At 53.1% G+C, this 15,928-nt stretch overlaps 2 protein-coding genes across 7 annotated transcripts; one reads left to right on the top strand and one right to left on the bottom strand.

Moving 5' to 3' along the window:
• Positions 1 to 2,473: 2,473 nt before the first annotated feature.
• On the bottom strand, positions 2,474 to 5,480 carry Exoc8 (exocyst complex component 8). Its single transcript, XM_069998143.1, has one exon. The coding sequence runs from the start codon at positions 5,439 to 5,441 to the stop codon at positions 2,688 to 2,690; it is 2,754 nt and encodes a 917-aa protein (XP_069854244.1). The 5' UTR covers positions 5,442 to 5,480; the 3' UTR covers positions 2,474 to 2,687.
• Sprtn (SprT-like N-terminal domain) lies at positions 5,443 to 15,044 on the top strand. Of its 6 annotated transcripts, none has more exons than XM_069998144.1 (5): positions 5,443 to 5,808; positions 6,531 to 6,630; positions 8,619 to 8,747; positions 10,603 to 10,870; positions 12,972 to 15,044. In XM_069998144.1, exons 1-5 carry the CDS (start codon positions 5,588 to 5,590, stop codon positions 13,718 to 13,720), a joined length of 1,467 nt encoding a protein of 488 aa, XP_069854245.1. In that variant the 5' UTR covers positions 5,443 to 5,587; the 3' UTR covers positions 13,721 to 15,044. The 6 variants fall into 6 exon arrangements, with proteins under 6 accessions (XP_069854245.1, XP_069854246.1, XP_069854250.1 ...); XM_069998149.1 differs by having other exon boundaries at positions 5,764 to 5,782; XM_069998147.1 differs by lacking the exon at positions 5,443 to 5,808 and adding an exon at positions 5,845 to 6,055.
• Positions 15,045 to 15,928: the final 884 nt, after the last annotated feature.

Below are 15,928 nucleotides of genomic sequence, written 5' to 3'. Positions count from 1 at the left end.
ATGTTTCCAGTGATCCTAAAAATGACAAATTATAATTATCTGTTTGGCTGAGATAACCAGTTATTCCTAGCGAATCAGGATGTTATGTAAAAAAAAATTAGAGAAAATGGCACCTCTAATACTTTTTAACCTCTTAAATATGCACAGCTACAAGGAAAAGAAAAGTGCACCCTAGCATGTGAGTAGACACAGAGCGTATAACCTCGTTTAAGTTTTAAATAATTTTCAGTTGTAATAACATTGTGTTTATTCATGTTAGGAAGTAATTTTGAGAAATCTGAAGATTTCTGGCACAGGTGGCTCTCATATGTACTTCTAGCTACTCAGGAGACCTAAGAGGAGGTTTGAAGCCAGCTGGAGCAGGGAAGTCTTTGAGACTCCATCTCAAATTAACCAGCACAATGCTAGGCTGGAGGAGTGCTCCAATAGAGCACTAGCCATGAGCAAGAAAACGGAGGGACAGCGTGTGGCCCCAAGTTTATGCCCCAGTATGAAACTCAGGTATAGAAATGACACCGTGGACAGAATCAGCTACTAGAGAAGAGACAACAGCAGCAACAAACTTCTTATGAAGAATCTTACATACTCAGGACAGAGAAGATGCAGTTAATCTTTGTATGCTCACAGTTCTTTAGTCATTTTTGTTTTACTGAAACATTATAATCTGAGTACCTTCTAAAAAGAAAGGAAAAGCTAAAAACAAACACAATAGGAGCCCTGAAGACGTCAGCAAAGGCCCTTCCCTGTGCTCTGGACATTTCAATATCACCTGTTTTCCTTTCTTTTGTTGTTGTGGTGCTGGACTCGACCTGAACGCTGTCCCTCAGCTCTTCTTCAGCTCAAGGATAGCACTCTACCACTTGAGCTGCAGCACCACTTCCAGTTTTTTGAGTGGTTAATTGGAGATAAGAGTTTCATGGACTTTCCTGCCAGGGCTGGCTTTGAACTGTGATCCTCAGATCTCAGCCTCCTGGAACAGGATTACAGGCATGAGCCAAGGGTGCCCAGCTTTTTTCTTTTTAGAACAAAACCAAATCTGCTTAAAGTAGTCATTTTGGGATCTGATTTTTTTTTTTTAAACTTCCAACCCTCCCAGGATCTCAAATCTAGATGTTTCACTGGGAACATTTTTTTCATTTGCCTCGACTGAGCTCTGTGAGCCATGCTGAAGGGGTGGGAGCACAAAGCCAAAGGCTGCTTCCAGGTCCCAAAATCGGCCCTTTTGTGTTTTTTAAACCAGTTTCTACTTCACATGACAAACACTGTAACTGCAAATTCAGATGATCCAGGAATAACTCAGAAAGAGTCCACCATAGTCCTTATTCTTTTCAAGTAAATGCTGTCAAATTTAAGTCTTATGGATTGGTAAGTAGCATATGAAAATAATAAGCCAGGGCTGGGAAGGTGGCTCAGTGGTAGAACGCTTGCCTTGCATGTATGAGGCCCTGGGTTCGATTCCTCAGCACCACAGAAGCAAAAAGAAAAAAGCCGTAAGTGGCGCTGTGGCTCAAGTGGTAGAGCGCTAGCCTTGAGCTGAAGAGCTGAGGGACAGTGCCCAGGCCGAGTTCAGGCCCCATGACCGGACCACCCCCCCCCAAAAAAAAAATACTAAGCCTTTCAGTTATGCTGGAAATGTTAACAGAAAAGTGTGTGAGCTTCCCTGTGTGTTCCACAACAATGGCAGTACTCCACACCTGCGCATTAGCCAGTTTAAAAAGGAATTTTTTTTGGATGGGGGGGGGGGTGGTCCTTAGGGTGTGGGCTCTGTCCCTGAGCCACTCTGTGCTCAAGGCTAGCGCTCTACCACTTGAGCCACAGTGCCACTTCCAACTTTTTCTGCTTATGCGAGACAAGCATTCTACTACTGAGCCACCCAGCCCCCAAAAGGAATTGTTTTGACTAAAAGCTATCCTACAATCATTTCCCCAAACTGTTTAACTACAACTTAAGAAGGGGAAATGTGAGGATGTTTTATATGGCACTCTACCTGCTAAGAAACCTATCATCCTGGAAAACAGGGAAACTTTGTATTTACAGGTATCATTTCTCTGTGCTGCGCAACACATACCATAAAGAAGTGTGTAACTCGAAGGATAACCTGAAATTTCATAAATTCATTAAAGAAGTAGCGCAGCGAGAATGAGGGAAGGCCTATCACTGTCCAAAAAGAAATATGGGTGTTTTTTGGTATTGTTTCTGCTAGTTGTGGTGTTTGAACTCAGGGTATGGGCACTGTCCCTGGGCTTCTTTCTGCCCCAGGCTAGCACTCTTACCACTTGAGCCACAGCACCACTTCTGGCTTTTTCTGTGGTACTGAGGAATTGAACCCAGGGCTTCATGCATGCTAAGGAAGCACTCTTCCCATTAAGCCGCATTCTCAGCCAGAAATGCACTCTTTACCTGATTTATGTAACTGCAACCCCTGTGCATCACCTTTATAGTAACAAAAAAATTATTTTTAAAACAAGTAGCATAATTTAAAAGTATAGTATGTTTTAATCGTTCTACTATTTTTGTTCTTTGGGTTTAAACACGCATGTTTTCTACCCCTTTTGATTATACATTTTTCTAAGTGGGCATTTTTATTTTGTTAGCAATCCAAGGCTATAAGGAATACACAAATTTACCTAACGCGAATATAAATAAGCACACGCCCGCTGTCTACCCAAGTGGGTGGCAGGCCGGGTTCAGACCACGGAGGTGGTGCTCTCGGGGTTCACCCTGACTAGTCGGGATGTATTCCTCAGATCCTGGAGCTGCTTGGCAGGCTTCCCCACACCTTCCTCAAACCTCTTCTCCACCACAGGGAGCACAGTCTCATAGAGGAAGGAGGCATTCTGTCTGATAAAGGCTTTCCTCTCAGGGTCCTGCTCGCAGCGGAGGCTGTAGTCCACGTGGCGCACCGCCACCAAGATGACCTCCACCAGGCTCTCCAGCAGCGCTGTATGCAGCTCCGGCAGGTACAGCTTCAGCGCCTCCTCCAGGAAGCCCAGCGTCTGCTTGGTGAAGGCCACCACCGTGTAGCTCAGGTTGACCCAGCAGTCGTCGCCCGTGTACTGCTCGAAGTCGCCCACCCCGCAGCTCCGCATCTCCTCCCGCAGCTTGCCCAGGGCCTCGGGGGTCATCAGGTTCATACGCCGCCACATCTCCTCCGAGTTGCGGTGCTTGGTGGCCTCGATGATGATCTCCTTGTAGCTGTGCAGGGCCCCCCGGATGTCCCGCACTAGCAGCGCGTGGACCACGAAGGTGAGGTCCAGCCCGATCTCGCCCAGCTGCTGGCAGTGCTCCTTGGCCACCTTCACGCACTCGGCGGCCGTCGACAGGCTCTCCTTGCTGTCGAATACCTGCTTGCTGAACGCGTCCACGAACATGCCCATGGCCGCCCGGGCCCAGACCACGAAGGCGGAGTAGCAGCCGCTGTCGGTGCCCGCGAAGTCTGTCTCGAACTCGCGGGCCGTTTCCAGCAGACTGGTGAAGAAGACGTGGCACAGCTTGTGGATGTAGAGCAGCGTGGCGCCCTCGATGCGCAGCTGGCGGATGGCCGTGTGCACGGCAGCCGCCCGGTTCCGCAGGAACAGCTCGCAGGCCTTGGTGGCCTGGCCCAGCCGGATGAGCTGCGACACGGCGCGGCGCGTGGCGCGGGGCCCGCCCCGCAGCGAGCGGTCGGGGGACAGCTCGAACACCAGCACGTCGGTGAGCTGGCGCACTCGCTCGTCCACCCGCGCGCGGAGCTCGCGCACGGCCGGTGGCCGCGGCTTGTCCTCCAGGTAGCGGCTCAGCTTGTCCAGCAGGTCCACGGCGCCCTCGAAGTCCCGCTGGGCGATGCAGACGTCCAGGTCCTCGGGGAGCTCCTGGATCCACTCCAGGGAGAGGTCCACACTCTCCTCCTCCTCCTCCTCCTGCTCCTCCTCTGGGGCCCGGTCGGCGGGCGGCTGGGCCTGGGCCTCGGCCTCGAAGGGGTTGGTGCCCCGGGCGGGTTTGGGCGCCGGCCCCGATCCTGGCCCCGGGGCCCGCGGGGCGGCCGCCGCCTCCTGCGCCTGAGCGCGCCGCCGCCGCTCGCCCAGCGCCCGCTTGGTCTCCTCCAGCACCTCCAGCCACTCGCGCTTGACCTTGGCGTTCTCCGCCTGGAAGATGCGGCTCTCGGGGAACATGAGCAGCTTGAACATGTCCTTCATGGGCGGGTTGTCCTTGACGTTGACCACGGCCAGCCCGTCCAGCGGGTAGAGAGCATCATAGCGGTAGGCGCCGCGCCGCTGCGGGAGCCAGGTGGCCACCAGCAGGCAGTCGCTCATCAGGAAGCCGTGCACGCGCTGCAGCTGCGCCATGTGGTCGGCCTCGTACTCCACCAGGTCCCCGTTGTACACCAGGCGCTGGCCCGGCGCCTCGAGCAGCGCGCGGCAGCCCTCGACCTTCTCCAGCAGCGTGGTGAGCGTGCGGCGCGGGCCCGCGTCCTCGCCGGGCGCGGGCGCAGGGGCCCGCGGGCCGCCCGGGGGCGCGCGCGGGCCGGCGGCGGCCGCGTCCTCGCCGCCCGGGGCCCCCGCCGCCGCCCCCGCCGCCGCCGGCAGCAGCGCCAGCGGGATGCTCTCCAGCCGGCTCTTCTGCTCCGTCAGCAGGTGGCTCAGCTGGTACATCTCGCTCTCCAGGTAGGAGATCTCGCGCGCCGTCTCAATGAACTGCCGGTAGTTCTGGTAGACGTTGCGCTTCAGGTTCTGCGCCGTCTCCTCGGCCAGCGCCTGCACGCGCTGTCGGTGCTCCTGCAGGTCGCGGTCGCCGTCCGACTGCTGCGACAGCTGCTTCACGTACAGCCGCGCCTCGAACCCGCCTGACTCCAGCTGCCGCCGCAGGCGGCTCGCCCCGCTGTCAGACATGGCCGCCGCCCGCTCCGCGCCTCTGGCGCGCGCCCGCGGCCACCCGCCGCCGTCACCCGCCGCCGCCGGGCTCCACTCGCGCTGGGCGGAGACCGCGGCCGGGGGCAAGGGGCACGCGGGGGACGACGACGACGACGACGCTACGCCGGGGCCGAGCGTCTCACAGCGCGCGTGCGCCACAACCAAGGGGCTCACACTTCTGCTCCGGGACTGAGTCTCGCAGCGCCTACGCCAGGACCAAGCGTCTCCCAGCACGCGTGCGCGGGCGTCGAGCGTCTCCCAGTGCGCCTGCGTCGGAACCAAGCGTCTCTCAGCGCGCGTGCGCTGACGGGGAGGGGAGGGGTCGAGTGTCTCACAGTACGCCTGCGCTACTCTAAACGCCCACCGCGCGCCTGCGCAGAAATTGCAGTCACCTAGGGCGCGGACGACCAACTGCGGAAGTAAAAGTCGGGCCAGGCTTCGTGCGGGGATCCGAGTGTAACGCGGGAACGCAGGGTTGTAAAGGCAACAGACCGCTTCGGGCCCGCGCCCGCGGGGCAGCATAGTGCCAGCTCCGCTTGCGAGGCTCCGCATCTAGGTTCCGGCGTCCGGCGCTCGCTCACCGATTCGCTCGCGTCCGCGCGCGCGCGCTCTGTGGCCGTGCCCTGAGCTCTCGCGAGACCCGCGCGCGCGCGCCCGTGTCCCGTGGTCCGTGAGCCGCGGGGGACGCGGGCGGCGCGATGGACGAGGATCTGGTGGTGGCGCTGCGGCTGCAGCGGGAGTGGGACGCGCGGGCCGCGCAGCGCGAGGCGGCGCGGGAGCCGCCGTCGCTGGTGGACGCGTCCTGGGAACTGGCGGACCCCACCCCGGACCTGCAGGCGCTGTTCGTGCAGTTCAACGACCGTTTCTTCTGGGGCCAGCTGGAGGCCGTGGAGGTGAAGTGGAGCGCGCGCATGACGCTGTGAGTGCCGCCGCGAACGGCCCCCGCGCGGCCGCCGCCGTTGGGGTGCGGGGCCCGCGGGACGCGCCGCCCGGACTCGGCTCTCGCATTAGGGACCCCGGAATGCCGTTTTGACCCTGCCCCTGATCGCGGGTCCTCGGACCCCCGGACATGCCGTCTTGACCCTGCCCCTGGTCGTGGGGTCCCGGGACCCACAGATATGCCGTCTTGACCCTGGCCCTGGTGTACCACACTCAGGGGCTCTCAGGTTACGGTTCCCCTCACCCGTGAACAGTGCACTACCAGGACTACTCCCGGTCTCCTCATGGTGTCCTAACAGGAATCTTTCTCTACTGAGTTTAAGAAAATGTAGTTTGCAGTCATAGCCTTTTCCAGACGTGAGGGGAGCTAGGTGTAGGTGGAGTTGTAAGCGCTCACAAGACAAGGTAGGGTAGAAAACTATGAGCGTGTACATCTTCACACCAGCCCCTTTGTACCAGTGCAGACTGGCTGGTTCACCACCTGTCATGATGGCTTTGGGTGGCAGAGTGGATTCTGTTTCTTGGGCTTTTAAGGAGGTACTACTGCCCGCTGGTTAAGTATCTGCCTGGGAGAGTCACCATGGGGAAGCCATCTATCTCCAGATGGGCCTTCTTCCTGGAAGCTGCTCACCAGCAGGTAAGAATTTGCTCTGTTGACTTTTGTGTGTATTTGATGAACATAAAATATTCTGATGTTTGCAGGTGCGCTGGAATTTGCCTCTATGAAGGAAGAGGTGGAATGTGCTCTATCCGTCTCAGTGAACCCCTTTTAAAGTTGAGACCAAGAAAGGATCTTGTAGAGGTACTCTGAGCATAAATCTGACTCTTGGCTCAGTAATTTGCTTTGTTCATTATTTTTCTTGACCGGTCTAGTCTTGAATTCAAAATCCTCCTACCTCAGTCTCTTGAGTGCTTGGTTCTCTTGCCTCCTTGCTAGGATCACTGGGATATATAGCACCATGTGTGGCTAGTACTTGTCAACCCTGACCAGGTAGAGCAACAATGGGAAACAGATGAGTTGTTCAGAACCTTGGAGCTAGGCTAAATGTAGACATGGGTAGATACATAAAACTGGAGTGCTATTTTTTCAGATGTTTAAGTTGTTAGGAGCCTAAATTGGTTTTTCTTTTCTGAAAATAGTGTCTCACATATATGTCCCAACTAGTCAGTACCCTGGTCCTTCTATTTACCCTTCCTGAGTAGCTGGGATGACTGGCAGGTGCCACTGTGTCAAACTTTGTATTGGTTGAGATGAGGGTCTCATAAATTTTTTGCTCCTTTTGCCTGAGATCAGACAGATTGTCTCAAGCTCCAGCCCTTTTAACCTCTGCATCCCGAGTAGATAGGATTTCAGAAACGAGCGAACCACAATGTCAGGTCTCCTTGAGAAACTTTTGAGATATAAAACAAGTTTTTTAGTTTGAGTGTTCAGGATAGAGTGTCATTGACTTAAATAAAACTTTCTTTAGGCGCCATTGGCTGTAACCTAGCTACTCAGGAGGCTGAGCTCTGAAGACCACAGTTTAAACCCAGCCCAGACAGGAAGTCCATGAGTCTCCTATCTCCAGCTTAACCACCAGAAAACCATAAGTGGTGCTGTGGTAGAGCACTTGAGCTGAATTGCTGAGGGACAGCACCCAGGCCCAGAGTTGAAGCCCCATGACTGACCAAAAAAAAAAAAAAGGCTGGAAATGAAATTGTAGCTCAAATGGTAGAGTGCTAACCTTGAGCACAAAGGCTCAGGGTCAGTACTCAGGCCCTGAATTCAAGCCCTAGGACCATACACAAAAGTAGTACAGTGGAACTTTTTTTTCCTTTTTTTTTTTTTTTTGGTTGGTCATGGGGCTTGAACTCTGGGCCTGGGCGCTGTCCCTCAGCATTTCAACTCACCTGGCCAGGGTGGCTTTTTAACAGCTATCCTCAGATCTCAGCCTCCTGAGTAGCTAGGATTATAGGTGTGAGCCACGGTGGATCATTTTAAAGGAGATGTTTTTGGTTTTTTTTTTTTTTTTTTTTTTTGGGGGGGGGGTCCGGTCATGGGGCCTGAACTCTGGGCCTGGGTGCTATCCCTCAGCTCTTCAGTTCAAGGCTAGCACTCTACCACTTGAGCCACAGCACCACTTCCAGCTTTTTTTTTTCTGTTTATGCAGTGCTGAGTAATCGAACCCAGGGCCTCATGCATGCAAGGCAAGCACTCTACCACTGAGCCACCTTCCCAGCCCTAAAGGAGATGTTTTCACAATGACCAAGGGAGATGTGTGTGTTTGTGTGTGTGTGTAAGCACGCGTGCGTGCGTGCTGGTCCTAAGGCCTGAATTCAGGGCTGGGATGCTGTCTTTGAGCTTCTTTGTACTCAAGACCAACAATCTACCACTTGAGCCACAGCTCCACTTGTGGCCTTTTCTGAGTAGTTTATTGAAGAGTCATGGATGTTCCTGCCCGGACTGACTTTGAACTGCAGTCCTCTGATCTCAGCCTCCTGAGTAGTTAGGATTAGAGGTGTGAGCCACCGGTACCTGGCTCTTTTTCACTTGTTTTTTTTATTTTGTTTCAGTGTCAGAATTTTAAGGTTTTGATGAGGTTGGGCTCATTGACCTTTTTTGGATTTGGATTGCACGTAGCGGGTCATTGTGGCACAGAGATGTTTTCCTGAGGTCTGCAGAGCTTCAGATACAATGGGCAGAGCTTGTGACTGTACTCCTGCCGAGCTTAAGATGACGGGTAGAGTAAGAAAGCGCATCTTCATTTTAGAAGTTCCATAACCAGTTGACAAGGTGGTTTTGTGTTTCAGACCCTCCTGCATGAGATGATACACGCCTATTTGTTTGTCACTGATAATGATAAAGACCGGGAAGGACACGGTCCCGAGTTCTGTAAACACATGCGTCGCATCAACAACCTGACCGGAGCCAATATAACGGTATAGACAGTACCTGCGTTTCTCTTCCTGCTGGTATAGTGGTATAGGCAGCACCTGGAGAAGACAGGATCTTACTTGTTATTCAGGCTGCCCTAAAGCTCACTGTGTAGTCTCTCCTGGCCTCAAACTGGGAGTCCTTCTGCCTCATTGTCCAGGGTGCTGGAATTACAGGCTTCCCTTATTCTGTCTGGTTTCAGTACACAGTAATGAGAGCTAGTATTTATTTTAGTAACTCCTGAGATTTAGTTAAGAGGAGGATTTTCAGCAGAGAAAAGGAAGCTGACAGAAGGGGACTGGCTTCTCTTGGTGCCGGGCAGTGAAGGCCAGCAGAGCCAGCCCTGTCCCTAAAGTCCTCTGCCCCTCCAGGTCAGCATTGTAGGAGCTCCCTCTCTGGACTTATATGGTGATTTCCCAGTATATTTCCTTTTTTTTTTTTGGGTCCGGTGGTGGGGCCTGAACTCTGGGCTTAGGTGCTGTCCCTCAGCTCTTCAGGTTAAGGCTAGCGCTCTACAGTGCCACTTCTGGCTTTTTTCTTTTTGCTTGTGTGATACTGAGGAATCAAACCCAGGGCCTCAGGCATGCAAGGGAAGTGCTCTACCACTGAGCCACCTTCCCAGCCCAGTATGTTTCCTTATGATAGCCATCCTCAATCTGTCCAGTTCTCCACTGCCTCTATGCCATTCTTCTCATCAGAGGGTTTTTGTTCATGGTCAGCATACATGGTTGGCGGTGGTAAACCCGGGGCTCAGCCTGCTTGAGTTCTCACACCATAGACTCCTGGTGAGCCTCCTGGTGGCTGTTAGCAGGTGAAGACGGTGAGGAGGCAGGGGTAAGAGAAGACAAGCGGGCATGGTGACACCGCTTTAGTACTCATACCACACTGTTCATCAGTGTGCACTTTGCTTGGGCTTTGCATTCTTCTCAAGAATTTAGACCAGGAAATCGCTGCTGTCTCTTCAGACAGTTCTTGCTCTGGTCACAATTATTTCTCCGTGCTTTAATGTTATCTTGTGATACTAAGTCTTGTTTCCATCCTAGTCTTTTATTTATTTTTTTTGGGGGGGGATTGTCGTGGGGCTTGAACTCAGGGTCAAGGCACCGGTCCTGAGCTTTTGTGCCCAAGGGTAGCACTCTACCACTGGAGCCATAGCTCCACTTCTGGCTTTTTTGGTAGTTAATTGGAGATAAGAGTCTACCGGACTTTCCTGCCCTAGCTGGCTTTGAACTGTAATTCTCAGATGTCAGCCTTCTGAGTAGCTAGGATTCAGACGTGAGCCACTGGTGACTGGCTTTGAACCTAGGTGGGTTGGTTTGGTTTGGGGTTTGGGTTTATCATTACAGTACTTAGTTTCGAAAGATTGCACATTCATAACAGTGTTTCATGGTTCAGTTTTGTCCTACATGTTCTGTCTTTGCACAGGTTAGGGAGTATTAAATCAACTTTTGTTATTTCCCATTAATGTCAGCTTTTGAACATAAACTAGAGTAACTCATTTTTCCAAAATAGAGCTATTCGGGGCTGGGAAGGTGGCTCAGTGGTAGAGTGCTTGCCTTGCATGCATGAGGCCCTGGGTTCGATTCTTCAGCACCACATAAGCAGAAAAAGCCAGAAGTGGCGCTGTGGCTCAAGTGGTAGAGCGCTAGCCTTGAACTGAAGAGCTGAGGAACAGCGCCCAGGCTCAGACTTCAGGCCCCACGACCGACAAAAAAAAAATAACAACAAAATAGAGCTATTCAGAAATCTCTGGTTTAAATGGAATGATTGAAAAAAACCAAACAGCTGTTTGTGTAGTGTTTCCTCAGACCTATAAACCTTTAGGTTTAACTGAAGGTTAAAATGTCTTCTTTGGCTCAGATCTACCACAGTTTCCATGACGAGGTGGAGGAGTACCGGAGGCACTGGTGGCGCTGTGATGGGCCGTGCCAGTACCGGCAGCCCTACTACGGCTATGTCAAGCGCTCCACCAACAGGGCACCCTCCTGCCATGACTACTGGTGGGCGGAGCACCAGAAGACCTGCGGAGGCACATTCATAAAAGTCAAGGAACCCGAGAACTACTCCAGGAAAGGCAAAAGGAAGGGGAAGGTAGACCAACAGCCAGGCTCTGCAGTGGAGAACAAAGGTAGCTTTGCACCCTTTACCTTCCCTTTGGGCCACAGCTGTGGCTGGGAGAGACAGGATTGTCTCTGGTATAGAAAGAAGGCATCAGGGGCTGGGAACGTGGCTCAGTGGCAGAGTGCCTGCCTTACATGCATGAAACCCTGGGTTCAATTCCTCAGCACCACATAAACAGAAAAAGCTGGAAGTGGCACTGTGGCTCAACTGGTAGAGTGCTACCTTTAGCAAATGAAGTTCAGGGTTAGTGCCCAGGCCCTTTGTTCAAGCCCGTGACTGGCAAAAATAAAAGCTGGGCACCGGTGGCTCATGTCTGTAATCCTAGCTACTCAGGAGGCTGAGATCTGAGAATCATGGGTCAAAGCCAGCCCGGGCAGGAAAGTCCGTGAAACACTTTTTTTTTGGGTCTGGTCGTGGGGCCTGAACTCTGGACCTGGGCGCTGTCCCTCAGCTCTTCAGCTCAAGACTAGCACTCTACCACTTGAGCCACAGTGCCACTTCTGGCTTTTTTCTTTTTGCTTATGTGGTGCTAAGGAATCGAACCCAGGGCCTCGTGCATGCAAGGCAAGCACTCTACCACTGAGTCACCTTCCCAGCCCCATGAAACTCTTTATCTCCAATAAACCACTCAGAAAACCATAAGTGGCGCTGTGGCTCAAGTAGTAGAATACTTGCCTTGAGCTGAAGAGCTGAGGGATAGCGCTCAGGCCCAGAGTTCAACCCCCACGAGCGACCAAAAAACAAAGAAAAGAAAGAGAAAAATTCACTTTGCTTGGTTGAAGTGAGTCAAAATGTGGAAGCATTTTCCACGGGCAGTGTTTATTCTGAATAGAGTCCCTTTCTCCCTCTTTGCTGTTCATTGAGTTACTAAGAAGCAAAAGTCGAAAGGATTGTGAAAATACACACAATGTAAAGAACTGTCAGGATCAGGAGTCTTGACACCTCTTGTCACGGGTGTGTGTGTGTGTGTGTGTGTGTGTATGTGTGTGTGTGTGTGTGTGTGTGTGTGTGTGTGTGTGTGTGTGTGTGTGTGTGTGTGTATTTCCTGGTGACATCTGCCAGGATCAGGAGTCTTGACACCTCTTGTCACGGTGTGTGTGTGTGTGTGTGTGTGTGTGTGTGTGTGTGTGTGTGTGTGTGTGTGTGTGTGTGTGTGTGTGTGTGTGTGTGTGTGTGTGTGTGTGTATTTCCTGGTGACATCTGCCAGTGTCCAGTGTTTGTATTTGGGAGGATGGAATGGGGCATGTTTAGTCATGTGTCATTTTGCCTGGGCGCTGTCCCTCAGCTCTTCAGCTCAAGGCTAGCACTCTACCACTTGAGCTACAGCGCCACTTCCGGCTTTTTTCTTTTTGCTTATGTGGTGCTGAGGAATCGAACCCAGGGTCTCAGGCATGCAAGGCAAGCGCTCTACCACTGAGCCATCTTCCCAGCCCTAGTCATGTGTCATTTTTAAGATCTAGCCTTCCTGCTGGGTGCTAGTGGTTCATGCCTGTAATCCTACCTACTCAGGAGGCTGAGACCTGAGGATGGTAGTTTCAAGCCAGCCTGAATAGAAAAGTCCTTTAGACTGCCATCACCGATTACCCACTGAAATGGCAGAAGTGCAGCTATGGCTCACATGGCAGAACACCAGTCTTAAGTGAAAAAGCTCAGGGACATCTCAGTTGCAAGCCCCAGAACACACACACACTTGTAAGCCCTAGTACACACACACAGAGGCAGCTCAGGAACATTTCAGTTGCAAGCCCTAGTACACATACACACAGAGGCAGGGAATCTCTCCTTCCTGTGACATAGTCTTGCCAGTTGCTTCTCCCCCTGGATGCTGTTGCTTTGATGATAGAGTTCAGGAGCACAGGCTGAGGTCCCCACACCTGAGAGGCTGAGAATGTAGGGGAAGGCTAGGTCTGGTCCTGTAGCAAATCTCCCCTTTCTTCTCTTGTATGTTATGTTATGTAAGTGAGGGATTCTTTTCATCTTTTTCCTCAGTGCCAGAGCTTTGACTTCCAGAGGTTGTCTGTGTCCTGAGAGTGGGCCGCTAGCTGTGGGTGTGGGTGGGAAAGAAACCCACACTGCTTCCATGCGTTCATGTTTTGCTTTCCCTGCAGGTGAGCCCCGGGGAAGGGCGGCCCAGCCGCTGGTCCCCTTCAGTGGGAAAGGGTATGTTCTTGGGGAGACGCGCCCACTCCCAGCTGTCGGGACACCCACCGCCTCACGCACCATTTGTGAAGAAGCCTCAGGCCACTCAGGTCTTGATAGGACAGCAGATGTGCGAAGACCTGACTCCAGCACCCGCGTCTGCGTGGAGTTGGACCACGGGGGTTCCTCCAGCGGCGCGCCCCAACTGGCCACTCCGCTCCCCAACGCCACTCTCCAGAGCGTGCTGAGCAGCTACTTCCCACAGAAGGCCTTCCGCAGCGTGCCCGTGCCCACGCCCTCACTCAAGAGCGGGGCCCCTGCCGCCGCCCCCCGAACCCCGAGAAATCCCTCCAAAGCCGGGCCATCGGCCTCTGTGGCTGTGTCCCAGAAAGGCCGTGGGGGTGAAGACCTCCCATTCACAAACAAACGACCCAGGCTGGAGGCCAAGACAGCATTTGACCACTTTTTTATCAAGAAGGAACAAGTTCCCCGCGGGCTTGGTGACGCAGAGAGAAGTTGGAGCCCTGGGGCCTCCACACCGGCTGCCAGCCATTCCTGTGGTCAGAGCCCAGTGGTCAGCTGCCCCGTCTGTCAGGAGGACGTGGCAGAGACACAGATCAACGAGCACCTGGACTTGTGTCTGGAAGGGACAGCGGGGAGGTCTGAGGCCTCGGGGTCTGAGATGGGGCGGGGCTCGCCGTGGCCCGAGGTTCTGTAATGGCATCTGTCCGGTCTGAGCGTGCCAGGAGCCCCTCCGCCTCAGGGAGCCCCAGACATACAAGTTGTGGACACGGCCAGACCCCATTCCAGAGAACAGCCATCCCTTTCGGCAGACCACACTCGTCCTGTGCTCGCCTCCGCCCAGCCCGCTGTGCTGTGCGCAAGGCGGTGTAGATGTCTTTCCTCCTCACTCCTCTCAGAGCTTTCCACTTGTGTCAGGGTCCTTGGGGGGTGCCTTCCTTCCTGTGCTTACATCTGCCCCCTGAGCGCCAGTCACCACCATGTCCTCAAGCACCATTCCCGGCACACACTGCCCCAGCGCATACGCAGCAGGGACCTGCCGTTGTCATTTAGGGTACTCAGGTTTCCTTGGGTCTTTTTCTTTCAAAATCATAACAGGAAATTTTCTATATTTTAAAGAATTTTCTACCTTTCCAAGATGTGGTGGCAGATTTTAAACAATTTTCTACATTTTACAGAGTTATTTTAAAGATAATTCTCTTCCACCTGCACTGAAGGTAGAGGTAGAAGGAATGGAGCAGGGGAAGTCTATTTTGGGGTGTTATTAAGAACAGCCTCGCTAGCTCTGCAGACCATGTTTTACACCGACTTTAGCTGTTGCCTGAGTTGAGCCACGTGAGTGGCGGAGGCTGGGGCTGAGCGGAGGTGTGTGGACCTGGCATCCTGCCCGGTCAGGAGCAGCAGCGGTGGGGCCCCAGCATGGCCGCCTTGCCACTGCTCACTTCCCCCGTGTGGCAGCTCTGTCTCCCCACTGCCTTCGCTCCCTTCTGTGTTCTTTCACTGCTGCAAGGTAATTTATACTCAGGGAGGGGTGCACGTCTCCAGTGTGAACTCGTGTGCTGAACTTCCTCCACAGCGCTCACCTTTTCTCTGCTCCCCAAGGTCCTGTGGCCATGCTGTCCCCCAGGTCTCCACATCTCACTGCAGGGAGCAGCTGCTATGGTTTCGCCTGGCTTTTGCATTTTAAAAATCAGTGCCTTTGCTGTCCCATCCATCCGTCTGCAGTGCTTCACTCACGCGAACCAGCCACTGAGTGACTCAGTTTGGAGGGTTTGTGAGTGGGGCTGTAGGAAGCTCCCCCCTCGTTTCTGTGAGTACACAGGGATGGTGCTGGCTCTTGGGGCTGATGTTTGTTCCTCCCAGCAGGACAAATATCTGGCTCAGTGAGCAACAGTTCTGATGTTTCTTAGAACATGCAGTTAATAGTATTAAATAATTACATGACTATTGGAATGTGTGTTGAATATGTGCCATTATACTTTTACCTGTTTAATAAGTTATTTGCAATAAAATAGTTTAAAGCAAAACTGCAGTGTTCTCAGGCTGTGAAGTATTTAAGGAGTTGGGTGCTGAGTGGTGCTTTACAATCTGCTTCAGTTAAAGAGACCACAGGTAAATAGCGAGGCAGCCTGCGGGGCTGGGCTGGGCTTTTTGCCCAGGGCAGTGAGCAATACCTGAGTGTGCCTGCCACCGGAGCCCACACTTCAAAGTCAAATCTTGTAGTGAGTTCTAGCACTGACATGAAAACATGCTTGCAAGTTCACTAGAGCCTAAGAAAGGAACTAGAAAGAAACATGGCCAAACCACAGAAGGAACAAGGCTGCAGACAGCACAGGTCTGGCTGGGCGGTATAGCAAGTGGGCGGTCTTGTGCACCTGTGGAGCTTGAAGAGGCAGTGGTGGGGCAGGGTGGGGCGAGGAGAACCAGCCCTTGTGAGGAAGGAAGGGCAGAAGCCGGATAGGGAGTGAAGGGATGGGCCTGAAACCTCTGGTTTGCTCTGGCTTTTTTTTTTTTTTGGGGGGGGGGTCCGGTCGTGGGGCCTGAACTCGGCCTGAGCGCTGTCCCTCAGCTCTTCAGCTCAAGGCTAGCACTCAAAAAAAGCCGGAAGTGGCGCTGTGGCTCAAGTGGTAGAGCGCTAGTCTTGAGCTGAAGAGCTGAGGGACAGCACCCAGGCCCAGAGTTCAGGCCCCACAACCGGACCCCCACCCCCCCAAAAAAAAATACAAGCTGCAGGAGTGACATCCAAAAAGAAATTTACCTGACCTATGTAACTGTAACCCCTCTGTACATCACCTTTTGTTGCTATTGGTCAGTCATGGGGCTTGAACTTAGGACCTGGGCACTGTCCCTGAGCTCTTTTGCTCAAGGGTAGCATTCTACCACTTGAGCCACAGCACCACTTCCG

The sequence above is a fragment of the Dipodomys merriami genome, unplaced genomic scaffold, assembly GCF_024711535.1.
Source record: "Dipodomys merriami isolate MVZ:Mamm:240054 unplaced genomic scaffold, mDipMer1.0.p SCAF_51, whole genome shotgun sequence".
Classification (NCBI taxonomy): domain Eukaryota; kingdom Metazoa; phylum Chordata; class Mammalia; order Rodentia; family Heteromyidae; genus Dipodomys; species Dipodomys merriami.
Note: the sequence above shows the minus strand (reverse complement) of the source record. Positions and strands in the feature narration are given on the sequence as shown.